The 27,915-nt window shown below is 45.1% G+C and overlaps 1 protein-coding gene across 1 annotated transcript in view; it reads right to left on the bottom strand.

Moving 5' to 3' along the window:
* Positions 1-2,284: 2,284 nt before the first annotated feature.
* The window catches only part of LOC310783883 (cytospin-B-like), a gene marked incomplete at its 5' end in the record, with an annotated part of 74,560 nt that continues 48,929 nt past the window's right edge, over positions 2,285-27,915 (bottom strand). The window contains 3 exons of the mRNA XM_083644792.1: positions 2,285-2,577; positions 5,438-5,497; positions 12,956-13,072. Coding sequence (XP_083500918.1) covers positions 2,488-2,577; positions 5,438-5,497; positions 12,956-13,072 — 267 coding nt within the window. The 3' untranslated portion in view covers positions 2,285-2,487. The remainder of the gene's footprint in view (positions 2,578-5,437; positions 5,498-12,955; positions 13,073-27,915) is intronic.

The raw sequence follows: 27,915 nt of genomic DNA on the forward strand, positions 1-27,915 counted from the left end.
AGCCTGAGGCAATGGCTTCAGTGTCAAAATAAATAATGACATGAACAAATAAATGCCCCAAATGAGCATCTGTATGACCAACTGTTAGGTTAAGGATGCTGAAAAGTGAACGCAGGAGACTGATAACTCGACAATCCTTTATTGATCAATATTCATCCAAGAAGCCTTCAAACCTGACATCCGTAAATGGAAAACTGCATACATTTCCATCCTCATTCTCACTGTCGACACGTTTCACGTAAATAAATAAATAGCATTTTTATCCTTCTGTCAAAACATACGGGCATCTGCAAACGGATGCTTGTCTAAATCGTACCACCGGCAACGTTGCCTCAAGTCTCACATGTAAAAGTGCTTCTCTCCTTCATCGTTAATGCGGCGTGCGATATTTATTCTTTTACAAACCAGTTGCCATACCATAGTTAACTTACAAGTGAGTGAGACTTGGTGGGGAAACGAAACATTTCTAGGCAAGAAGAAGGAACGGCACAGTACAATAGTTTGATTCGGTCGATCCTTAGTGTTGGAGACAGCAATAACGCAATAGTATAGAGATCATAAAAATATTTCTATAAAACTCTTCAGCAACTCTTGTAGTGTTAGGTCATTTTAGTGTAACGTCACAGATGGCAGCAAGGGTGTTCATCCACCCTCTATTCTTATGGACAAACCAGAACACACGGAATCTACCTTGAAAACATAAAGGCCTTGGTTAAACTCAAATCATCTCAAAATACTGTCTGGTCTGCAACGTAGGACTCAAAAGACAAATGATAAGATAACAAGCTCTGCTCAGTGAGACTTGTGATTGATTCTCTGGAGCAGCATTCCAGCAGCTTAGGCCTGAATTCAGACCAGGTTATCAATGAGGGCTGCTGCTCCCCCAAAACAAGGAGAAAACAACTGCATGCCATTGATTAAAGCACGTGCTGTGGATGGAGACTTGACACTGCGGACTCGAGACAGAATGTTGCACCCTGGGGGCATCTGAGGGCAGTGTGTGTAGAAGTGAAAACACTCGCCTACCACCGCAACCCGGGTTTGATTCCCGACAGCGGAACTTCCGGCTGCGAGTGGGAAGCCGTTGGGGGTATGAGTCCTGGTCGCTGCACTAGCGCCTCCTCTGGTCGGTCGGAGGGCGCCTGTTCGAGGGGGAGGGGAACTGGGGGGAATAGCGTGATCCTCCCACATGCTACGTCCTGCAGGTGAAACTCCCCACTGTCAGGTGAAAAGAAGCAGTTAAGAGACTGCACATGTACTGTATCGGAGGTAGCATGTGCTCCTCAGATCGGCAGAGCGGGTGGAGCAACGAACGGGACAGCAGGGGGAATTGGCCGAGTACAATTGGAGAGAAAATGTGAGAAAAATCAAACATTTTTCTTTTTTTTTTATAGAAAAAAAGAAAGAACGTTGCACCCTGCATGCATAGATCATCTCGTGTAAACTGTGTTTTGGCAGAAAGATTGGCACATAACTCATTGACTCGACTACAACAAAACCAGACTATTTACAGAGAGCGTCGGATTCACTGTCGATAATCTGTGGTGATGAACTTGACAAGTGGACGGACAATTGCATAACATCTGAATAAACAATGGCAGCCTTCATGAGCTGTAGCCAGGAAAATAAGTGAATTTAGAGAAATATATATTTTATTTGAACAAAAATACACAAACTATTAATACCCTGCCAATTCATGACAAAAGTACACATCTATATTTCTCTAAAGTTCATTAGCGTCAAAGCAAAGTCTTCCAAAGTCTATATAGAGAAGTGTGTCTTGCTCAATGGTAATTGTGCAAGTAAACACACAGGTGCAAATGGTTAATGAGCCAAATCTAGGAATAGTGAACAGTGATATTCTGCTCATCTAGGAATAGTGAACAGTGATATTCTGCTCATCTAGGAATAGTGAACAGTGATATTCTGTGGCACAATCTAATCTGCTTTCATTTCTCGGTGAATCAGACGCTCACTTGTTGCACAAAGCTCTTCAAAACGAACAGGACAATTTCTTCGGTGACTGCAATCTTAGGCCATGTTCACATTACAGGCAAATCCGATTTGCTGCTAAAGTCATTAATCATCATTATCTTGATTGGTTTCCCAAATCTGATTTGGGAGTGTGTCCGCACTGCCACAAATCTGATTTGGGCAAGTGTTCAAGTCAGATCTGTGTGTCCAGACCTCCATATGTGGTTTGGGACAAGTGACACAAATCAGACTTGGAGCGTCCAGACTCATAAAACCAATCTGGATAGAATCATTAATAGGTCATTAAAGTTCACAAATCAGATTTGGCCTCCTAGTCTGAACATGGCCTTAGTGACTTTGGGCCTTGGTGTTGTCTGTAGTGTCGTGTAAGGGAGTGAGAAAACTGCAAATGCAAGACAGTTTTGGATTTGGACAGAACACCATCATGTGTGGAGAGGCGGTGCTGGTTCAGTCTCAAAGTGCTGCAGTGCCTCCGTTCTTCCTCGTTGCCGGTCAAGTCTCAAAGTACTTGTAGATCTGTGAGACGTACTGCATGACGCGCTGCCAGTCAGGTCGATCAGTCTGCATCAGCTCCTCCATGTCCTGTGTGATGGAGAGAGGAAATCAAAACTGTTTTCATCCAGTGGCACTGTGGATACAAAACAAGTCAACATGTCGTCCCCCATGACCGATGCAGCTGCTCCTTGGACAACTCAGCAACAAGATGCCTCAGCCCTCCAAGTTTAATCAAAATCAGACTTGTCGTGTAGCTGTTACGGCCTTTCAAAGTTTGAAATTTTGACCTTTGATTCATAATAAAATAAAATAAAACAGAAGAGCATCATAATGCTCTTCCCTCTACGTTTCGTTAAAACCGGACCAGTCGTATCTGAGATGTCATGTTGGAGTGAGTTAAAAAAAAGTTGCTCGTGGGGCATCTGGGTGGTGTAGCCATCAAAGCACTCGCCTACCACGACAGAGACCCGGGTTCAATTCTCAGCATCGGTACTTCCGACTTGGTCAGACGTTCCTACAGACACAATTGGCCGTGTCTGAGGGTGGGAAGCCGGTGGGGTATGAGTCCTGGTCGCTGCACTAGTGCCTCCACTGGTCAGTCAGGGCGCCTGTTCGGGCGGGAGGGGAACTGGGGGGGAATAGCGTGATCCTCCCACGCGCTACGTCCTGTCGGTGAAACTCCTCGCTGTCAGGTGAAAAGAAGCAGCTAGCGACTACACATGTATCAGAGGAAGCATGTGCTAGTCTACTGCTCTCCCCAGATCAGCAGACCAGGACAGCAGGGGGAATTGGCCCAAGTACAATTGGGGAGAAAATGTGCGAAAAGCTGAAAAAACTTGATCAAAAAATAAAATAAAAAATAAAATGTTGATCATTAATTATACTGCCTCCACCAGGCCAATCAGTGTAATGTTTTAAAAACAAGAATGCAATGCGCAGATGCATCAGCCCTCCCAAGTATTGTTAATAATATATATTAATTATTATTATTATTAATAATATAATATACAAAAGATACATCTGAGATTTTGTCCATCAACAATCAAATCATTCATGTCTATTCAGCCCCAATTTACTGAATGCCGTTTGCACTCCGATCTGATGGCAGACTCTTCTCTCTGCCATCCTGTGCCTGCTCTAAAGCTGCAGTCAGACACAAATCCAAGTGGACAGTGATGAGTCAGACACGTGGCTGGCCTGAGGTCAGCAGGACCGTCCCCGCCATCATGTCTTCTGTCACCCTCCCGACTAAAGGACGATAAAGTTCTCTCTGGGCCGTGACTGTGGGGCTTGTTTATGCAACAGATAACAGGCAAGTCCAAAGACAAAAACGCTGCATGTCAGTGGAGATCACTGGGACCCTGTGGAAATCTATTTGTTTCTGGAAGAGGCACCAATATGGGAACAAGTTTGCCAAATCCAATCCAACATTCCAGTGTAACCTCAACTATGCAATGAGACATTTTAACAATCAGGAACGTGAACCATGGTCAGCCGAAACATTTCAACCTAATTAAATGTCTTCTGAAGACCCGCTGGCTCTGCTAGATTTAGACCTGATGAGCTGTTGGTCTGATTTGTATATTTTGAAAGTCGGACCTTTAGAATTTAGGAGACAATCCAACTGCATTTTTCAGTCGCTTCATGTGCCTCGCAATGTGAAACTGTCATGAAAAGGATGAAATAAGTAACAGGCCAAAATGTCACAGGGCTTCTGGGCGTCTGTTTTGATGATCAAGAGCTCCCAACATGCATCCTCACTATGCAGTGATGTATTTGAAACAAGCCAAAGGGAAACCCGTGTTCAGTGAATGAGTCAGGAACTGTGACGCCTATCTATGTCATTAATAAACAAAATGAATGCTTGGTGTTAAAATATTCAACTGCTGTTGAAAAATTAACTCATGAGAAATACTGCGGGAGGATGACGTGCGCCTGATTTGAACGAGGACTTTAAGGAAAAATCCACCCTAAAAGTGGATGTTATTTGTTTGATGTTGCACAGTTTGATCTAGATTTTTCATTGCCATAAACGTTTGATTTTAATGTGGCATTTCATCAAATGATCAAAGTACTGTTGAAAGTACTGTAGATACAGTAGGTGGAGTGACTTAGTATCCACTGTGAAAGCACATTCAGAGACTTCCTGAGGACACAAATACATTTTCAAACTCAAACTAGAGTATTACTAAAATCAAATCAATCTCATATGTCAAAGGTCAGAATAACATTCAGTTCCCAAAAGACACTCTTATTCACTGTCAATGGAGCAGCTGCAATGTTTCTCTGGCTGGCATCCCAGCTTAGTGTCAACTCTCTGGACTCCAGCTTTTGGAGGAGAGGATTTAAAGATCCAGTGCAAATTCTGACGCAGGGAACGACTGTCGCCAAGAGACTCATTCTGAGGGAGTGGAAGTCTCCCTCTACACACCTTCTTTTCAGCTGTGGCTGACGGACATGATCTCGGTTATACGTATGGAGAGGCTCCGGTTCTTGAGGACCAATTCTCTTGGGAAGTTCTTGGTTATCTGGGATCCGTTTCTGGCCTATTTGGATGAGGTTAATAGCGATACGTGACTCGCATAACTGACTTCTCATGCACCCTTTGCGTGGGATCCCACGCACATGGGGACTTTACGTGGCTGGTAGTGCCAAGCTGTAGTATTGGAATGTGAATTATGTTTGTTTGTTTTTTCTTTCTCTGTCTGAGCCTTTTGTTGTTGTTGTTTTTTACGTTTTGAAAATTGCAAAATAAAATATATAAAAAAAACAAAAAAAGATCCAGTGCAAAGATTTCAACGTAGTCTGTTTGACATTGATTTCTATTATGGACACATATCCAGATCTTCAGCTATTATCTGTGTGTGTGTGTGTGTGTGTGTGTGTGTGTGTGTGTGTGTGTGTGTGTGTTGGGGGGGGGGGGGGTGTCTCTGGCAGCAAAACTCACCAGAGAGGGTTTGATGCCAATGCTCTCGGCAGCCTGGAAAGCCAAGGTCAGATTCCGGCCCTGTAGAAAAACAAAGCAGGGATGATGAGACACAGTGAAAGAGTCTGTCCCTCACAACCTCGTCTTCTCTAAGTACTTCACATGCCACACTGTGAAGAAGTCTGTCCCTCTCCACCTCGTCCTCTCTCAGTACTTCACATGCCACACTGTGAAGAAGTCTGTCCCTCTCCACCTCGTCCTCTCTCAGTACTTCACATGCCACACTGTGAAGAAGTCTGTCCCTCTCCACCTCATCCTCTCTCAGTACTTCATGACACACTGTGAAAAAGTCTGTCCCCCTCCACCTCGTCCTTTCTCAGTACTTCATGACACACTGTGAAAAAGTCTGTCCCCTTCCACCTCGTCCTCTCACAGTACTTCATGACACACTGTGAAAAAGTCTGTCCCCTTCCACCTCGTCCTCTCTCAGTACTTCATGACACACTGTGAAAAAGTCTGTCCCCTTCCACCTCGTCCTCTCTCAGTACTTCATGACACACTGTGAAAAAGTCTGTCCCCCTCCACCTCGTCCTCTCTCAGTACTTCATGACACACTGTGAAGAAGTCTGTCCCCCTCCACCTCGTCCTCTCTCAGTACTTCATGACACACTGTGAAAAAGTCTGTCCCCCTCTGCCTCGTCTTCTCTAAGTACTTCATGACACACTGTGAAGAAGTCTGTCCCCCTCCGCCAGGGCCGCTGGAAGTAATTTTAAGCAGGGGGTGCTGGGAGGAAGGGACTCTCGGTGGGGCCCGCATGTTTTTTTGGATGTTTTTTTTTACATTTTTTTGCCATATTTAGAGGAATATCTCATTTTAAATTAACATTAGGATACTGTTGTGATGTAATTATTCAGTATTTTCTCCTTTTCTCACTCATTCAGAGCAAAGAGGGAGATATATAGCATGATGATAATGCTCTATATCTCCCTATTTGCTCTGAATACACCAGTTAACATGACACAGACTTAACATGATAGAAATATTATCAGCAAACTTAATGACTAGACTAATTATTCTGATCTGAATGGCATATATGTAAGGGATAATGTATATTGAGGCGGTGATTACGGGGAAATAATGACCGACAGGTGGATTGAGCCCGACGCGCCAGCGGAGGGCTTAATCGTTCACCTGAAGGTCATTATTTCCCAGTAATCACCGCCTCAATATACATTATCCCGCTTAGAACACGGCCTACAACTAAATCATTCAATAATCTGACAAAAATAATTATTCAAATAGATTTTTTAATAGCGTTTTCATTCGTAATTGGCACACAAGACACCACAGCTGCAACTGGTTGGCCTAATTAGTAGTGTCTTGCTGACAAAAAGCTCTTATCAACTGATTAATCCAGGTGTGGCAGAGCAGCGGTCGGTTGTCGAGAAATAATGACCGGTGAATATTGTTGATTGACCAATCAGAATCGAGTATTCAAGAGAGCCGTGTTCTAACAATAAATATTGACTCCTCTCTTTGCTGTATAGTGGGAGGTGCATTTTTGAGTAGGCTATTAAAATAGCATGTCAAGTTCACATTTCTTTATTGCCAGATTAAACAATTCGTATTGGTTGTTGGTTGGTTCAACACAACATGTGCGTGCATGCGCGCTTCTTCTTCTTCTCTAGCCTACAAGCATGTAACTTCCTTGATTGTTATTGTTGATAATTCTATTTAAATAGGCTACATTTTCATTTCCCGAAACATTCTTAAACAAGAAAGGAACATAGTGCACTGCAAAATATTTTTAATTACATTTGTAAAAAAAAAAAAAAAAAAAAAGATCCCCCCCCCCTCCCGCCGAAAAAATCTAGGGCGGCGCTGCCCTCTGCCTTGTCCTCTCTCAGTACTTCATGACACACTGTGAAAAAGTCTGTCCCCCTCCGCCTTGTCCTCTCTCAGTACTTCATGACACACTGTGAAAAAGTCTGTCCCTCTCCACCTCGTCCTCTCTCAGTACTTCACATGACACACTGTGAAAAAGTATGTCCCCTCCACCTCGTCCTCTCTCAGTACTTCACATGACACACTGTGAAAAAGTCTGTCCCCCTCCGCCTTGTCCTCTCTCAGTACTTCATGACACACTGTGAAAAAGTCTGTCCCCCTCCGCCTTGTCCTCTCTCAGTACTTCATGACACACTGTGAAAAAGTCTGTCCCTCTCCACCTCGTCCTCTCTCAGTACTTCACATGGAGCTCAGCACTGCAACAACAAGTCCCCAAATACATTAACAAACCCTTAGAAACACCCAAGAAGCAGCCCCAAACAACTGGGAGCTTTTGTTGGTGTGTGTGTGTGTGTGTGTGTGTGTGTGTGTGTGTGTGTGTGTGTGTGTGTGTGTATGTGTGTGTGTTATAATGTGAAGATCTGACAGGCTTATCAGGCTAACAGTGGGGCTTCAACAGAGACCCTGTCACTTCTAGTTGGGACACTCTACATTCGCCCTATTTGCCCAAATGAAGTTGTGGTGTCAGTATGTCAGTATGGTGGCTTGTGTGAAATGTTTCTCTTCTCCGCACGCAGGAAGTGATGAATCAGAACTGAGTGCTCCCACTCAGACAAAAAATGACTCACCAACGTTAGATCTCTTTCCTTTGGTTTGCTTTGGTATAAAGCGGCAAAGAGGGAGAGTTGTAGACTAGCATATGCTTCCTCTGATACCTGTGTAGTCACCAGCCGGCGAGGAGTTTCACCGTCAAGACGTAGTGCGTGGGAGGATCATGTTATTCCCCCCAGTTCCCCTCTGCCCAAACAGGCGCCCCGACCAACCACAGGAGACGCCAATAAACAGGACACATACCCTTAATCCGGCTTCCCACCCGCAGAGACGGCCAATTGTGCCTGTATGGATGCCCGGCCAAGCTGGAGGGAACACGGGGGCTCGAACCTGTGACCCTCGTGTTGGTAGGCATGCAGGGAATCTACCGCTGCACTACTCGGACGCCTTAAACTTTTTAAAAAGTTTGCTGCAATTTGAATTGAAAGAGGAGGTCCATTTGAATTGAAAGAGGAGGTCCATTTGAATTGAAAGAGGTCCATTTGAATTGAAAGAGGAGGTCCATTTTAATTGAAAGAGGTCCATTTGAATTGAAAGAGGAGGTCCATTTGAATTGAGAGAGGAGGTCCATTTGAATTGAAAGAGGAGGTCCATTTGAATTGAAAGAGGAGGTCCATTTGAATTGAAAGAGGAGGTCCATTTGAATTGAAAGAGGAGGTCCATTTGAATTGAAAGAGGAGGTCCATTTGAATTGAGAGAGGAGGTCCATTTGAATTGAAAGAGGAGGTCCATTTGAATTGAGAGAGGAGGTCCATTTGAATTGAAAGTGGTCCATTTGAATTGAAAGAGGAGGTCCATTTGAATTGAGAGAGGAGGTCCATTTGAATTGAAAGAGGAGGTCCATTTGAATTGAAAGAGGAGGTCCATTTGAATTGAAAGAGGAGGTCCATTTGAATTGAGAGAGGAGGTCCATTTGAATTGAAAGAGGAGGTCCATTTGAATTGAGAGAGGAGGTCCATTTGAATTGAAAGAGGTCCATTTGAATTGAAAGAGGAGGTCCATTTGAATTGAGAGAGGAGGTCCATTTGAATTGAAAGAGGAGGTAAATTTGAATTGAAAGAGGAGGTCCATTTGAATTGAAAGAGGTCCATTTGAATTGAAAGAGGAGGTCCATTTGAATTGAAAGAGGAGGTCCATTTGAATTGAAAGAGGAGGTCCATTTGAATTGAAAGAGGTCCATTTGAATTGAAAGAGGAGGTCCATTTGAATTGAGAGAGGAGGTCCATTTGAATTGAAAGAGGTACATTTGAATTGAAAGAGGAGGTCCATTTGAATTGAAAGAGGAGGTCCATTTGAATTGAAAGAGGAGGTCCATTTGAATTGAAAGAGGAGGTCCATTTGAATTGAAAGAGGAGGTCCATTTGAATTGAGAGAGGAGGTCCATTAGTCATTGATCTTGACACGATGACTCCAGCCGTCACACTAGTTGCCTCTAGGCATCAGTGCAGTAACTTCACTATGAACTCCATCCTACTGAACGTATGAAATCCATATCCATATTAGAACAAACAAGCGGCAATTCACAATAGCTGCGACCAGATAATGCGATGTCAGTCAGAGTGTGACGTCATCCACTCCATTGTGATGTCATCCACTCCATTGTGATGTCATCCACTCCATTGTGAAATTTGCCCCCCACCGCCCCCCACCCCCTTTAGCCAGAAACCGTTGTTTCACCTGATTATAGCATGAATCATTTAATTAATTTATTATTGCTGTCTATTCATATTATTATTGCTGTCTATTACTGCTGTTTATGCTGTCTGTTTGTTGCTGGTTTGTACTGTTTTTCTATCAGTTTTTTATTGCTATGCTGTACATAATCTCTGTACGTCGCTTTGGATAAAAGCGTCTGCTAAATGCCAATAAAGTAAAGTAAAGTAAAAAGTAAAGTAAAGCCAGTTGGCATGAACACCAACACACACCTTCACACACACAGACTTGACCTCCGTGCCAAATATCAGCCTCTTAGGGTGAAAACTGTGCCCGCTAAAGCGTGGTGAACAAAATGCACTTTTTGTGGCCCGACCAACAGAGTGACTTATTGCTTGCACTGCTTAAAAACAGCCAGGATGATGAAATCATGAATTATGAATGATTCTTATATCAGGGCTTCCCAACCTTTCTTGCACCGTGGACCCATTTAAAATGGACAATATTGCAATCTGGCGCGGGGGGTGGAGGTGGGCGTGTCGTGGGGTTGGATTGCATGAAACATTTGGATACAGTATCAAATACACAGGGCGTATTTTCCTCGCATGAAGATCATATGAAAACATTAACTCACCAGTGTGTCTCCCCCACACCACACAGCCTGTTTATATTCCTCTTTCTCTCTCATGTCTCATGTCAGATCGATAGGATAGCCTCCATATCACTGTGGACGGCCACAAGATACAAATGCATTTGCAAAAGAAAAATGTACTACACAAAAGAGGTGTGCATTGTAACCCGATGTGCAAATTAACCGATCCAGCTGATCCTCTCCTTGTTCCTGTCTTTTTATTGACACTTTGACGCTGCCGCTCCCTGCACCATATTAGAGACACTCCATGAAATAGGCCACGCCCATCACGGGGGAAAGCTCTCTGTTCCCTTCCACACACCAGCGTCATTTTCCTTGAATTAAACATAGCTAAAAGCTGTTGTGTGGTGGGCTGCGCAGACAACAAATGTAAAAAATCACCAATTAAAGTTTTTTTGTACTCCCGAGGAAAACAAGGAAACCGTTGAGAATTGGCGAGAAGAAAAATGTGGATCTAGCTGTCAAGGAAGTAAGTTGGAGTGTTCATCTTCCGTATATATGATCTTTGTGTGCAACATGTGACATACAGTATAGGAGAACGCCAGGATTTGGGGGGGGGGGAGTTTGTGTTTTCCCCCATTTTGGGCGTGGTTTCTGAATGATGACGCGCTCCGCAGTGTCTCTATAGGTCTCTGTGTGTGTGTGTGGAGAGAGCTCTCTGTCTCGCTCTCTCTGTCTCTCGCTCTCTCTCTCTCCCTGCCGAATCATATAGCTTCCCGCGGCCCGGCAGCAAATTCTTTGCGGACCGGTCCGGGGCCCGGTGGTTGGGAACCACTGGCTTACTGTATATAATTTGGTTCCAGGGCTGTAGACTGTAGGCTCTAGACATGGTAGAACATTCTTACTGTACTGTCAATTTCACTTAAAACATGAGTCCTACTTTAATATTACCTTTACTTAACCTGTGATGACAAAGGAGGACAGTAACAGGCTTATTGGAGGAAGTACACTGGGAAGAGGCGGGATGTTTGGGCCGTCAGACAGGGTGCCTGCAGGAAAGTCACTCAGCAAGAGTCATTCTAGCCGACATGCTTGTAATGAATGATTCAGAGAGATGGGCCCTGCAGTGTCTGTCATCAGCTTCACACCGACACACCCACATACGCACGCCAACATGGCTGCGCTGTCACGTAGGACCTGGCCTGTGAGCACCGAGCAGTGCCTCTTTTGTTAGAACAGCGCTCCTGGTTGAATCAACAGCGGTCACCAGAGGGGAACCATATTGTTTGTAGAGTTGCCCGCCTGTTACTGTATAGCATAACATCTACAGGACTGTCAACATTAAGGGGCCGAACACACGCAGCGCAGCGCGGAGGCACTTTCATTTCAGCGTCCTTGTTAACAGGCGAGACCGATCACACCAGCCACACGCCACGCCACACTCAAGCCATGCCTGCATGCTGCAGCGATAGTTTCAGCTTCTGTTCTATTTTTCCAGCGTGCAGCATGCTGCATGCAAGCAGCCAGGCATGACGTCAATGCAAGTTGTGAGCGGGGGCAGGACAGCGCCGGGCAAAACAAAGCGAGGCGTGGACAAAACAGAGTGATTCTGATGTGAATGGCAAGGCTCCTGCTGGAAGCTTCCGTGAAGCGCTGCTTGTAGTGCGAGCCAAGCGTAAGCCGTAGCTGTAGCTCTGTTCTCAGGGTCACTTATGGATGGATTAACGGTACATTTATAGTGAACCTGGAGTTGTTTTTGTTTGATGGTGTTTGCAGGATATGGCAGACTTAATGGATGCAATTCTATAAAGAAACTTTGTAATGCCGAGTTTAATGTAGGAAAATACGACTCACTGTAAAATGCCTATAATGACTTGAAAAGTAAACCATAAGCAAGTCTGGAGAATGCCTCTTTGTTGTTTTTCTAGCTTTGAAAAGCAGTATGTTATTTTCCTCTTGGCAAACCTTCGTCATTCACAACTAAACTATATAGCAGATCGTTTTCACCTTTGACAGGTGCACTTTTTTCCACAAACAACTTGAAGTGCATAGTTCTGTGGACAGCACAGTTCTGCAACTCTGAGGAACAGTCAGGGTGACGGCGTTGTGACATCACTGATGCAATAACATTTAGTGAGCAACACACCCACACACCCGCGCGCACCAATAGGCCAGGCGAGGCCGCACAGCGATACGCGCGCTCGATGCCTAGTATCTAAAGTATGCCTTGTACTGTATGTGTGCTGTAACTCACTCTACTGGAACAAACTCACAGCAAAGCACAGAGAAGCAATGTGCTTACATGTGGATATACTGTATAAGCATGCAGGAGGAGTGTGTGGCTCATCGTGTGTGTGTGTGTGTGTGTGTGTGTGTGTGTGTGTGTGTGTAAAAACAAAGCATGAGTGTGTAAGGAGAGAACCTGTGTGTATAAAATAAATGTGCTTCATGAGAAGCTGGCTGTGTGTCAATACACTGATGTCCAATTAGTTGATTGTGGTTATCCTGTGGTCTACAGGCTTTAAGCACACAATGGGATTGATTTGCTGTTGGAGAGGCGCGACGCCACCTGTTGACGAGACTCACTGGAGAAGAGCACGCGCGTGCGTGCGTGTGTGTGTGTGTGTGTGTGTGTGTGTGTGTGTGTGTAGTCTCCCAGCACTGGGGAGCTTGCTACCTTATCTTGACTGATGAGTTCCTGGTAGGGGATGTGGGCGGGCAGGTAGGTGTGCAGGAGGGCGCAGAAAGCCAGGCCATCACTCCAACTGCTGCTGAAGTTGGTCACATCAATATTCTGCAGACAGACAGACAGAGACAGATGGAGAGAAAGAAAGAGAAGGAAAGCACAAAGCCAAAAAGAGGAAGAGAGACAAGTCACAAATGAGAGAACGTCAACAGCACGCCGCTGATAATGCGTTTAAAGCACCCGCTATTTGTCAAGTGCCGGCTAATATCCTGCTAACAACATGCGTCGGCCATGGAGATGGTTATGAAATAAGCCATTAAGTCATAGAAGCGCAGGAAACGACAAACAGATTAACATTTAATGCTGTTATATACTGCTATGAGTGCATCAAGACCCCCGGCCGTGTTTCCATTGGAGGATGTTAGGGGCCTCCTCCTCCTGATCTACCCCCTCTACTCTCCTCTGCTCTGCTCCCGCTGCACACCGTGCTTAGTGGCACGTCGTCCAGTTTGTTGGTGTGTGATCTGCAGAGCATCGTCACCTCATATACACCATGTCCAGTGTCTTGATAAGAGGAGATGGAGCTCGGAGGGAAGGCTTCCTCCACGCCATTGTTTGGCCTTCCAGGCTCCCCACTGGATAGATGGTTATTTCATCCACCCCCCTCCCCCTCCCTTTATCCGTTCAGCGACGAGTAGAAGAGGCTTTGGGAACAGGGGTCGCGGCCGGCCGGGGAGACGCTCTCCTGGGCGCATGTCTCTGAGGAACTTCATGACATTCTTAGACCATTTTCACACAGCGAGCCGGGGAATATTACAGTATGCTAATCCAGCTCCATCCTGTAGAGGTGAAGAAACGCGCCGAGCCTCGTATGCAAGGATTTCCTGTGAGCAAGCCACCTTGAAATGTCATCAATGGCAGACATGTCCACATTCAGTTCAACATGGCGGACGACAAGACAGATTTTTAAAGCTGAAATATGCATTTTTTTTTTTAAATAATACAAAAGTATAATAATTTCTTTCAATAATAATAAATAAAGATAGATACAGTATATTCCACATGATCCATCTGTGACGCTTTGTGAGCCTGTGTATAGGGTACATGCCTAAAGTGTGCTGTGTGGTCGTGAGTGATCGGTGCTGAGCTGGCTAGCTAGCTATCAAGGTGAGGCTAGCAGCCATAGCACAGGGACGTCATAGAGACACTGTGAAGCACGTCATCATTCAGAAACTACGCCCAAAATGGGGGAAAACAGAAACCCCCCTCCAATCCTGGCGTTCTCCTATGTCGCGTGCATGGTCGCGTGTTGCACACAAAGATCGTATATACGGACGTTGAACACTCCAACTTACTTCCTTGACAGCTAGATCCACAATTTTCTTCTCGCCAATTCTCAATGGCTTCCTTGTACAAAAAAAAACGTTAATTGGCGATTTTTTACATTTGTTGTCTGCTTTTAGCCATGTTTAATTCAAGGAAAATTACGCTGGTGTATGGGAGTGAATGGAGCGATTTCCCCCGTAATGGGCGTGGCCTATTTCATGCAGTGTCTCTATAGCAGCACCAAGAGAAGAGAAGGACGTAATAAGTAACGAAAGAAGAGCCAAGTTAAACCTGTGTTTGACAAGACCTGTTCAAAACACAGTGAACATACATCAGCGTTTTCTGTGTCGGTCAGAGCTGGTGTGTATACTTATTGTTGCTCTAGGGGCCACTCCAATAATGAATGAGCACCTATAAAAGCATTAGCCCACTTGTTATTGCCAATTTGTCCATTCACTGTCTGCTTCTTCAACATCTGTGGTGTTTGTACAGATAAGCTTCAGGCTAGAGGCTGCTTGAAGGTAGACAGCTAATCAATATAACTGACAGGTGCTGGGGGGGGGGCTTGACCAACAGAGTGGGAGGAGGGCGGGACTAGCATTGCACTTTCTGCCTCGAGGCGAAAAGTTGCATGTCGTAGCTTTAAAGGAACAGCTCACCCTAAAATCCAAAATACATATTTGGAGTTTTGGAGATATCGGCCGCAGAGATGTCTGCCTTCTCTTGAATACAATGGAACTGGATGGCACTCAGCTTGTAGTGCTCGAAGCACCAAAAAAATACATTTGAAAAACTCAACAGCATTGTCTCTTTCCAGAAATCATGACCCGGTTACTCAAGATGCACAGACTTTGTTGTGAGCAGTTTCATGTAGGAGCTATTTTCTTTTGCAGTCTCATGTAGGAACTAGTCAAAAGAAAATAGTTCCTCCACGAAACTGCTCATAACAAGGTCTGTGGATTATTTTGAGTAACTGGGTCATGATTCCTGGAAAGAGACATTGCTGTTGAGTTTTTCAAATGTATTTCTTTGGCACCTTGAGCACCACAAGCCGAGTGCCATCCAGTTCCATTGTATTGGAGTGAAGGCAGTCTCTGCGGCCGATATCTCCAAAACTCAGGCAACTAACACAAAACGATATAGATGGATAAATAGCACTACAGGTGAGAGGGAATATATGCATTTTGGATTTTAGGGTGAGCTGTTCCTTTAAGCACTGAGCTTTCACAGCAGCAGTCTGTTGTTTGGGGTTGGCACTCTCACTCACACTGACGATATCATTCAAATACTGTATTCACAAGGTCACTATTCTGGTGTGAAAGGGGTTTTAGGACAGTCGGTCCTCAGTAGTCTGACCAAAGTTTCCGTTTAATTATACAGTATTTAGCATACGGATATGGAAAGTCAAAATACCGAAAGTGTTAAGTCACGTTTTTTCTAGGGCTGTCAAAAGATTAATTTTCTTAATCGCAATTAATCTCTGAAGGGAGAATGACTGATAAGTCTTGCATTGAGGCTACGGCGACGCTAGCTGCTCCGGTATGCTTAGCTTTTAGGTGAGAGCTCAAACCCGATGTACTTCGGTGATATTTTAATTCCGTTTTAGACAAAGTGCAAACTACTGTTGACTTGTCCACTGTGCCATTTGGGAGTTTTTTAAAGTAAAACAAGTAATTTAGAAGAGTGTTGCTGTCCATGCCTGCAACAGCAGGAGACAGGAAACCGCTGCGACCGGCTTGACTACAAGTACGGGTACGTCGAAGGGACAAAATAGCGGCATGCAATTAACGCGATTAAAAAAAATAACATGTTATGGTCAGCCCTTAATCGCATTGCGATTAACGCGTTAACGCTGACAGCCCTAGTTTTTTCTCAATCGGCTATGTACATTTCCCGCTCGCATTGACACAGTTGTTCATTGGGTAAATCATTACATGTAAAATACTATGTACAACGATATATGTATATATATGTATGTACAATGAGCATTGTGTTTGTACAAAAGAGAAGGCCAGTATGATGGCTGATTGGAGTGAGTAACTTTCCCCTCTCACCATTGAAGAGTAAGCAGTTCTCTTTACTGGATGCAATGAATGCTGGTTGTGAGGGTGGATGCGACATGCCAGGTGTGATGAGTATAGTATCGCATTATTGTTATGTTACTATTAGAATTAATGTGTTGGTGTCTCAAGAATATGAAGACAATCTAAACTCTAGGTTATTTGCTGGTATCTATGGGCTCATATCAGAGGTGTAATCAGAGCAGCATAAAAGCCAAACTATTTGTAGTATGTCCTCTGAGTATTGAAGCCAAAAAATTTAGACTTCCTGACTAATCAAGAAGGAAGGATGGGAAAAAAACACTGAATCTTTGTCCACCGTTGATGGTGGGACAGTCAGGCGCCTTTGGCTGCTGTGATGTTGATGAAGTGCTCTGACCTAACAGGGAGTTCTGTCTGGGTGCCCAATGAGACCGATTATAATATATCTAATGTGAGGAAAACTATAATATAAACATGGTTTTATTCATATTTGTGCATCCAGGAAATATTGTACATTGACAGCAATGTCTGTCCAGTTTTGATGCAAATACTTCGAATTTTGAGTGTCAGAATCAGAATCCGTGATCAGAAGGTGCTATACATTTGGTAACATTGTTTGTTGCATTGTAGAGATTGACTTTGTGTCTTTTGACGCATGTGGTTAACATTTTGAGTGTTATAGGTTATTTTGCGCGGTGGTGTAGTGTTATGAGAAATTGTTTTACTGTTTTGGGAATTGCACTTACTGTAGCATTTTAAGAACAAGGTTAGAGTTTCAGGAAATGCATCTAAGCGATTGAAAAAAAGTGTAACAATGATGTAAAATGTCAGTGGTTATGTTAATCATTGGCCTGAATCTGACATTGTGACATGAATATGCCTCGCACGCAGCCATGCAATAACCATCAATGTCATTTAAACCTGAGCTGTTAAAGCACTCAATGAAATGTGCTAAAAATAAGGAGGCCGTCAATTGTTGTTGTCCGACTTGGGTCATCTGGGAAAACCACAAAGAATTCCACATTGGGATCTGAAGGAGCAGCTGCTCTATGTGAATGAAGCCAAACAGGATGCATGAACAGCGCTGGACTCCAGCCTTGTTCACCGCCGCCAGCCTGCCGGGGTCAGTCGTCACCTAATCACTGACAGTGGAGCCTGTATCATGAAGACGGCTTACTCCCAACAGCTCTTCTCTAGCTAATCTCATCGGAAGGATGGATAGAGACAGGGATATAGTCAATGTTGGTGATTATCACTATAGGCAATCAACCACCAATATAAACAAAAATCAATTATATTTTCAGAAAATCATGTATTTTTGTAACCTTGCAAGGCTTAGCTGGATTTGCGCGAGATCATGAGATTGCGATCACACTTTGAATCCGAAGCGCCAGTGGTTCAAGCCAGCGAGAGCGAGCTCGTGATAGACGTGATACCTATAGAGCTGCAACAATTAATCGATTAGTCCAGGGGTCCCAAACTTTTCTGACCAAGTACCACTACGTACCAAACCAAATTTCCCAGGGACCACTTCCACTGCGTATACCCCCCCCCCCATAACATGAAATTGGCTGATTTAACCATGCAATAGCAGCAGAAAGGCTAAATAACGATATAAGGCTACTAGCTGGTTCAAAATGGACACACACGGACACTCACACACATACACACACACAACCACACACTAACCTGCCAACATTAGGCTTTGAAAAAGTGTTTTTTCCCCTCGCCAAAATTGAGCCTAAAGGTCCTTACACATCAAGAGCGATGCCTAAAGGTCCTTACACATCAAGAGTGATGCGAATATACGGCACGAAATTGCGATGCGAGTTTTGACCCACCTGTCAATCACAGCCACAGATGTGTACATGTTGGAAGCGAATTTCAGAAAAATCGACCGTGGTTCGAAAAAATAAACACCGCAATAACGCTCGGCAAAACTTCGCCGTTGGTATGCACGGTTGCATTAACTGATATAGGTTCGGAAAATATTATTGACGTGCGAATTAATAGCACGAAAAAAAAACTTTGGAGTGTTATTTAGCTACATTCCTGACAAGCTAGCATGACATGGTTGGTACAAATCGATTCCTTAAGTCTTCTAGTTTCATATGATACCATGAAACTTCACTCTGGCTTTAAAATCGAGACTGCTGCAGCCTCTGAAAGTAAATGTTCAAAATTGTGATGTTTCGCAAATATCGCGATATTTCCGAAAATCGGCCCAATCCGGTGTTATGCCGAGAAATGCCCCCACGGCGCAAATGCCCCCCCTGCTCACGGGCGCGCGCAAAGTCTCCTCCTGGATTCGAACCACAAATCCTCGGTTTACGAGACAAATGCTCTACCAATGAGGCTAAAATCTATGAAGCCTCGTTTCCTTGTCTCACGTATATAACGAGTGAGAGCGAGCGGGTTGAGTAAATCTATGAAGCCTCGTTTCCTTGTCTCACGTAGGCTATATAACGAGTGAGAGCGAGCGAGCGGGGTAAATTCACATCATACCCTCTACTTAGCCTGTAAGTACAGAGAAATGACATGTTTTTGGAGTGTGTAACCCTCTGAAATTCTCAATGTCACTCACAGACAGCCATAAATATCAGCAGGTAACTGTGTTTCACCCTATAGTCTCTGAAAGGAAATTTAACAGAGGGGGGGGGCAATACTGCTGCCGAGATACCCCCCCCCCCTGCTAAGGCCAGGTGACTGTTGCCTCTATGAAATTCTCAATGTCACTCACAAACAGCCATAAATATCAGCTAGTAACTGGGTTTCACCCTATACTCTCTGAAAGGAAATTTAACAGGGGGGGCAATATTCGGCAGGGTGGTTTCTGCTGCTGCCGAGATACCCCCCCCCCCTGCTAAGGCCAGGTGACTGTTGCCTCTATGAAATCCTCAATGTCAAAAGCTGTAAAATGTTGCTTTTTTGTTGTTGTTGTTTCAAATTGCAACCCAAATTGTAATTTTGTTTAAATGCATGACAGAAGGTAATGTATGTGGTTAACTAGTTTTGATTGCCAGGGAAGTCTGGCAAGCGAGACTAGTGGTTAACAAGTTCAAGTAATCCATTCATCCTTGCGCCCAAGTCGAGGTTTGAGCCAAATTGGAAGAAATTCCATCAAGCCATTCTTGAGATATTGCTTCAACGAACTTGGGAATGATGGCATTCATTGGCTAATTTCTAATAAAGGTTTTGCTAACATAATGGTGATTGTGCTGATTTTTCACAATATTTATATGTTTTACTTTAAACAAAAATATGCAGTAAATGGCAGAGGGAGATATATCATTATTACAATCATCTATGATCAGTGATGTCACTTGAGCCATCACTCAGTGATGTCATCAGTGACAGTGACAATGATGTCATCAGTGATGCAAAGGTTGGCATCAGTGATGCAAAGGTCGGCAGCTGCTAAATCCACCCGGCCGAATATTGCCCCCCCGTTAAATTTCCTTTCAGAGACTATAGGGTGAAACACAGTTACCAGCTGATATTTATGGCTATTTGTGAGTGACAGAGAATTTCAGAGGGTTACACACTCCAAAAACATGTCATTTCTCTGTACTTACAGGCTAAGTAGAGGGTATGATGTGAATTTACCCCGCTCGCTCGCTCTCACTCGTTATATAGCCTACGTGAGACAAGGAAACGAGGCTTCATAGATTTACTCAACCCGCTCGCTCTCACTCGTTATATACGTGAGACAAGGAAACGAGGCTTCATAGATTTTAGCCTTATTGGTAGAGCATTTGTCTCGTAAACCGAGGATTTGTGGTTCGAATCCAGGAGGAGACTTTGCGCGCGCCCGTGAGCAGGGGGGGCATTTGTAGCCTGGGTAAACCCATCCCCCACGTGACCTGCTCTCAGACCTGTTCTCAGTCACTACTGGGAACTGAGAGAGCAGGTCACGTGGTGGCTGGGTTTACCTAGGCTAGGGCATTTGCGCCGTGGGGGCATTTCTCGGCATAACACCGGCAACTGCTCAGGGTTAATGTGTATGTAAAAACTGTTGTCTGTATTATTCTTTTTTTTGCAATTCTCTGGCGGACCACCTGGCGGACTCCTCTCTGAGTCATTTTTTAAGAAAAAAAGTCAAAATGATCTGATTCCAGCTTCTTAAATGTTTCTTTACTCCTCTATGACAGTAAACTGAATATCTTTGGGTTGTGGACAAAACAAGACATACTGTAGAGGATGTCATCTTGGGCTTTGGGAAACACTGATTGAAATGTTTTCTAGGTTTTTCTAGGTCCTGCCTATAGAGAGAGAGGTCTGTGTCCTTCAGCCATACTGTAGGTCCTGCCTATAGGGAGAGAAGTCTGTGTCCTTCAGCCATACTGTAGGTCCTGCCTATAGGGAGAGAGGTGTGTGTCCTTCAGTCATACTGTAGGTCCTGCCTATAGGGAGAGAGGTGTGTGTCCTTCAGTCATACTGTAGGTCCTGCCTATAGGGAGAGAAGTCTGTGTCCTTCAGTCATACTGTAGGTCCTGCCTATAGGGAGAGAGGTCTGTGTCCTTCAGTCATACTGTAGGTCCTGCCTATAGAGAGAGAGGTGTGTGTCCTTCAGTCATACTGTAGGTCCTGCCTATAGGGAGAGAAGTCTGTGTTCTTCAGCCATACTGTAGGTCCTGCCTATAGGGAGAGAGGTGTGTGTCCTTCAGCCATACTGTAGGTCCTGCCTATAGGGAGAGAGGTCTGTGTCCTTCAGTCATACTGTAGGTCCTGCCTATAGGGAGAGAGGTCTGTGTCCTTCAGCCATACTGTAGGTCCTGCCTATAGGGAGAGAGGTCTGTGTCCTTCAGTCATACTGTAGGTCCTGCCTATAGGCAGAGAGGTCTGTGTCCTTCAGCCATACTGTAGGTCCTGCCTAGCCATACTGTAGGTCCTGCCTATAGGGAGAGAGGTCTGTGTCCTTCAGTCATACTGTAGGTCCTGCCTATAGGGAGAGAGGTCTGTGTCCTTCAGCCATACTGTAGGTCCTGCCTATAGGGAGAGAGGTCTGTGTCCTTCAGCCATACTGTAGGTCCTGCCTATAGGGAGAGAGGTCTATGTCCTTCAGCCATACTGTAGGTCCTGCCTATAGGGAGAGAGGTCTGTGTCCTTCAGCCATACTGTAGGTCCTGCCTATAGGGAGAGAGGTCTGTGTTCTTCAGTCATACTGTAGGTCCTGCCTATAGGGAGAGAGGTCTGTGTTCTTCAGTCATACTGTAGGTCCTGCCTATAGGGAGAGAGGTCTGTGTCCTTCAGTCATACTGTAGGTCCTGCCTATAGGGAGAGAGGTCTGTGTCCTTCAGCCATACTGTAGGTCCTGCCTATAGGGAGAGAGGTCTATGTCCTTCAGCCATACTGTAGGTCCTGCCTATAGGGAGAGAGGTCTGTGTCCTTCAGCCATACTGTAGGTCCTGCCTATAGGGAGAGAGGTCTGTGTCCTTCAGCCATACTGTAGGTCCTGCCTATAGGGAGAGAGGTCTGTGTCCTTCAGCCATACTGTAGGTCCTGCCTATAGGGAGAGAGGTCTGTGTTCTTCAGTCATACTGTAGGTCCTGCCTATAGGGAGAGAGGTGTGTGTCCTTCAGCCATACTGTAGGTCCTGCCTATAGGGAGAGAGGTCTGTGTCCTTCAGCCATACTGTAGGTCCTGCCTATAGGGAGAGAGGTCTGTGTCCTTCAGCCATACTGTAGGTCCTGCCTATAGGGAGAGAGGTCTGTGTCCTTCAGCCATACTGTAGGTCCTGCCTATAGGGAGAGAAGTCTGTGTCCTTCAGCCATACTGTAGGTCCTGCCTATAGGGAGAGAGGTCTGTGTCCTTCAGCCATACTGTAGGTCCTGCCTATAGGGAGAGAGGTGTGTGTCCTTCAGTCATACTGTAGGTCCTGCCTATAGGGAGAGAAGTCTGTGTCCTTCAGCCATACTGTAGGTCCTGCCTATAGGGAGAGAGGTGTGTGTCCTTCAGCCATACTGTAGGTCCTGCCTATAGGGAGAGAGGTCTGTGTCCTTCAGTCATACTGTAGGTCCTGCCTATAGGGAGAGAAGCCTGTGTCCTTCGGCCATACTGTAGGTCCTGCCTATAGGGAGAGAGGTGTGTGTCCTTCAGTCATACTGTAGGTCCTGCCTATAGGGAGAGAGGTCTGTGTCCTTCAGCCATACTGTAGGTCCTGCCTATAGGGAGAGAGGTCTGTGTCCTTCAGCCATACTGTAGGTCCTGCCTATTGATTGAATTTATTTGGATATAAAAGACAGTCAAATCCAAGGGATGCACATGTAAAAGTGAGGACACTTATTTCCAACATGATCTTGCTGCTCTTAAAAACAGGACATACAGTCACACTTTACATCAAATGAACATTACAGAACAATCAAGAGTCAAGGAAAATCAGAGATACAAACAACAAATGTTCAAAAACTAACAAAATAAAAGAAAATAAAAGACTCCGCCCACTACTCTAGCTTACTCAGCAGGATTTTTTTCAGAAGGTTCTTAAAACGGCTCAGAGAATTCGCAGTGTTAATTTCGTTAGGGGTCTTGTTCATTACATTACATTACATTACGTCATTTGCGACTTACATTAACACATTTTTGTCAGCAATAGAGCAATCAACTATGCAACACAGTCTATGACAACTACAACCTCTGAAGGAACAGTGGTACAAGTTTAGTTGAGGTTAGTTGAGGTTCTTTTTTTTATTTTATTTTTTAGAAAGAGAGAGAAAGAAGTTAGATCAAGAAGGGCCCAGATGGAGCCTGAAAAGGTGTGTCTTTAGTCTTTTCCGAAAGATCGGCAGTGATTCAGCTGTCCTGACCGAAGGTGGAAGCTCGTTCCACCATTGAGGTGCCAGGGACGAGAAGAGTCGAGATCGGGATGAACAACTTTTGAGCCCCCGTAGCGAAGGAGGGGCGAGGCGTCCTGCACTGGTGGAGGAGCGAAGGGAGCGCTGAGAGGTTTGGAACCTCTGAGAGCTCCACGCCCCTCTGAACTTTCTTATGTAGAGCTGCTGTTTCTAGAATGCGCACAGTGCGTTGTGTATTTATATACAGTCTAGCTCTGTAAATATGACACTTTAAGTTGTAATATTTTTTGTCTCGCCAAAAGTAACCAGGAAGATTCCCACTATGAGATCAGTTTATCAAAATGACGCCTGTACGAAAATCTGATTTTGGTTGTTGGAGATTTCAGACCTCCGGGCTGCTGCTGAGTGCTCTCAGCATTGGCTCTCAGCGCTCTCAGTGCGGGCCGGAAGTGGAGGCAGGCCTCACTCACCTTCAGCCTCACTGGGGGATTGCTGTGTTGACTAAGCTAGCCTAATGTTTTTGTGGCATTTTGATTAACTTTATGATTTAATTCCTTTTGGAGCAAATGTTGGTTTTACAAATCTAACCTTGACGCTTTACGCAACGTTGTTTGCTGGTATAGTGTTGTGGGTAGTGCCGCCTGTAACGTTCTCCGTTGTCGGAGATTGAGTTGTATCAGCCAGACCTCCGGGCTGCTCTCAGCCCGTGCTCTGAGAGCAGCCCGCAAGAGGAGCCTCTCAGCCCGGAAGAGGAGCCAGGGCTGCTTGGCTCTCAGCCTCTCACTGGGGGAAATTCTCGGATGAACAGCTCTGTGTTGATTAGCCTAATGTTTCCATGGCATTTTGATTAACTTTATGATATGTTGGTTTAACAAATCTAACCGTGAGGCTACGTTGTTGTACCCCCCCCGGTACAGTGTGTGTAGGGCAGCCCAACCTAACGTTAGCCCAGTGCGTGAGTCAGGCTGCCTGGTCTATTGCCTGGTATATCGTTACTAAGAGAGGAGCTTGTGAAGAACGAACATCCCCACAGTCAAAGCATTTCCCCCAGATATGCATATAAAACGTTTGTTCCTTTAATAGCCTACAAAAAATAAAACGTCTGTTTGTATGTGATGCTAACCCGTTAGCGATGAGCTAACGGTGCTTGTGTACTACTAGGCCTCATCTTATACCCGGGACGGGAGTTAACGTTATAAAACACATTTCCTGTCAGTTGGACAACCTGGACAGTTCTGAAAATATGTGTATTATTGTGTTATTCCAGCTATCGTTATCGGTTGTTAAGTTATAGTAATATTAAGACGATAAATAATGAAAAACAGCAGCTAACGCCATTGCTAGCCTGCATGTTAAAACCATTGTGTACCTATAACGTAGCTGGAGTAACTCGTAAAACACATATTTTCTGAACTTACTTCAGTCCCCAACCAACGTTAATTCCTCGCGCACCTTTCTCAAAACAAAGTTATTTTTATTGCACTCCATTGATATGTCTGGTAGCAGGCACAGCCAACCCATGAGCCACCCCGACCTCTAGGCCTGCACTACCCAGGCTAAGAGCCCATCTCCCGGCCTCACACACCCAGCAGAGCCACCCCGACCTCCAGGCAGCGTAGATAACGATGAAGCCGTGTGTCTTGTCTATGACGATAGATCTATAATGTGAAGAGCCTGTCCAGCCAATGACGGCTTGAGACTGGCTGCCACAGCTGTCAATCATCCATTTTTATCCCTTTTTATATGTCAAATAACTACTTAATAACAAACTGATCAGAAAAATGACCACTTGCACAGGCATTAGCATGATAATGACTATCTAAAATGATACAAACCACCTTTGGAAAAAAATTATCTGACGTATACTGTGATTATTTCGGTTGTGATTTTCCCATCCACTAACAGGCGGGCCTTGTGACCTAATACTGGATTCAACCGCCAGAGCGGCGATCTAACATGCAGCGGCTTCACTGAACGGGACCAATGCCCAGTCCATCTTATAATAGGTCCATGGTTGCAGTAGTCCAGGCAAGAGATGATAAGTGACTGGACCAGGAGTTGAGTCGCTTCTCTTGTGAGAAAGGGACGGATTTTGCGGATGTTGTAGAGGGAGAACCTACAGGAGCGTGCTGTCGCAGCTATGTTGGCTGAGCAAGACAGCTGGTTGTCAAGGATCACCCCAAGGTTCTTAGCTGTTTGGGAGGGAAGTACAGTGGTATTGTCAATGGATATGGAGAGATCAGCGAGAGGGCAGTCTTTCCCTGGGAGGAAGAGTAGCTCTGTTTTACCAAGGTTGAGCTTGAGGTGGTGGGCAGACATCCAGTCGCCAATGTCTTTGAGGCATGCAGAGATGCGAGCCTCGATTTGAGTGTCGGAGGGAGGGAAGGAAAGGAAAAGCTGGGTGTCATCAGCATAGCAGTGATAAGAAAAGCCATGAGATGAGATCACATGGGCAAGAGATCTGATATAGAGAAGGAAAAGTAAGGGGCCCAGGACTGAGCCCTGGGGGACACCGGTGGTAAGAGGGCAGGATCTGGAGAGGGACCCTCTCCATAAGACCTGGTATGAGCGGTTCGAGAGATAGGAAGCAAACCAGGAGTGTGCAGACCCTGAAATGCCGAGGTCAGACAGAGTGAAAAGAAGGATTTGGTGGTTGACTGTGTCGAAGGCAGCAGACAGGTCAAGGAGGACAAGGACAGAGGAGAGGGATGAGGCCTTAGCAGTGTGAAGGGCCTCTGTGACTGCAAGAAGAGCTGTCTCAGTGGAGTGAGAAGCCTTGAAACCGGACTGCAGTGGGTCCAGGAGGTCATTCTGGGAGAGATAGAGAGAAAGTTGTTCGGACGCTGCTCGTTCGAGGGACAGGTCTGTAGTTCTGAATAGCAGTAGGGTTAAGGGACGGTTTCTTAAGCAGAGGCTTGACTCTTGCAGTCTTTAGAGCAGGCGGAACAAGACCAGAGGACAGAGAGGAGTTTATGAAGGTAGTGAGGAAGGGAGATATGTCAGGTGAGATTGTTCCACTCCTTTTCCCCCTGGTGTGGAGGAATGTACGGAGAGAGGTCTGTAGGTTGCCGTGGTGGAATAGAGTGCTTAGCTGGAGATCACTCGTTGCCTGTGCATTATGTCTGGAAGGCAGACCTGTGCCATCATGTCAGCCTACATTCCTCTCACAACTCCCCCTCGCTCCGCTCTCTTAGCTGGCTCAGTGGTAGCTCTGTGTGGGTGTGTGTGTGTGTGTGTGTGTGTGTGTGTGTGTGATGTATATGCAGACATGACATGCACATAGGGAAAGCGAGCGGATTTGAGTCAGACCCCAGACACTCAGAGACAGACAATGACAAAACAGCTGATTCGAGGGGTGGCAGAGGGGAGTTACGGGTGTGTTGGGATGGTCTGCGGAGAACATTATGGGTCTGGGGGAAGGTTGAGGGCAGAGAGAGAGAGAGAGAGAGAGAGAGGGGGGGAGAGGCCTGAATGCTAAAACAGCACTGGACAACAACAGCTCTCTGGGAGCCAGCTCAGAAAAGCAAACACAGCATCAAGCGACAGGAAGTGTCTCGCTCGGCACAAAAGGCCAAGCCACTCGCTTTTTAGCGCCGAGAGAAACAGAGAGGGATTCTATAGCGAGAGGACTGAAAACTGAACAGAGAGAGAGGAGAACGTCAAGTTGATGTGCACAGTATATATTTGCCTTGGACCATCTCCAACTGGAAAGCAGATAGGATCTATGATATAGCATCAACAATTAAATTAAGAGTGAGAAGGAGCCTTTGTCACTGACACACACAAACACACACACACACACACACACACACACACACACCACTCTCCTCATATTCTGGAATGGCGCCAACTTCACACATTGGTTTTCAAAACAAAAGACACAAGCCGTGTTTGAATGGTTCACTCATTCACTCACTCACTATTCCCCATGTAGTCGATTCAAGTAGATTATTTCGAACATGGTGAGAAACAAAACAAAGATCAAGAGTAAAAGAAATATAGGCAAAAGAAAATGACTAACAAGAATAGTCAATTAGAATTCACAGCATATACAGCAAATTCTCAAGCAATTTACATTTGTATCAGGCCCGAAAAGGAGTAGGAAGAAGTAAACTTGTCAAGTCCTACCCCTTGTTTATATATCCATAAACTTACTATGAATGTAGTATTCTAATGTAATAACATGTTATACTACTATAATATTAATATCGTCATCATCATCAGTATATGAATGGGAGCTAGGGCTCTGTTTCTCTGTCTGTCCCAGTGTCCCATGTCCCACTGTGATGTCATAAATCCCACTGTGACATCATCAGTGATGTCATAAATCCCAGTGATGTCACAGTGGGATTTATGACATCACTGATGATGTCACAAATCCCACTGTGACATCATCAGTGATCAGTGATGTCACAAAAAATAAGTGGGAGTCCCTCTCCTCTGGTATTTTCCCCTCTGCCCTAAAAACAGCCATAATCAAACCACTTCTCAAGAAACCGCCCCATCTCCCTCCTCTCTTTCATCTCCAAATCACTTGAACGCACAGTATCTGGCCAGTTATCTTCTTATCTCTCCCTTCACAATCTCTCTGACCCCCTGCAATCTGGATTCAAACCTGCACATTCCACTGAAACAGCTCTTCTTTCTGTCACCGCCCTTCACTCCGCCAAAGCTTCATCACTCTCCTCCGTTCTCATACTTCTTGATCTGTCCGCCGCTTTTGACACCATCAACCACCAAATTCTACTTTCCACCCTATCCGACCTTGGTATCACCGGCTCTGCACTTT

Source organism: Poromitra crassiceps, assembly GCF_964638095.1.
Source record: "Poromitra crassiceps genome assembly, chromosome: 1".
Taxonomy (NCBI): domain Eukaryota; kingdom Metazoa; phylum Chordata; class Actinopteri; order Beryciformes; family Melamphaidae; genus Poromitra; species Poromitra crassiceps.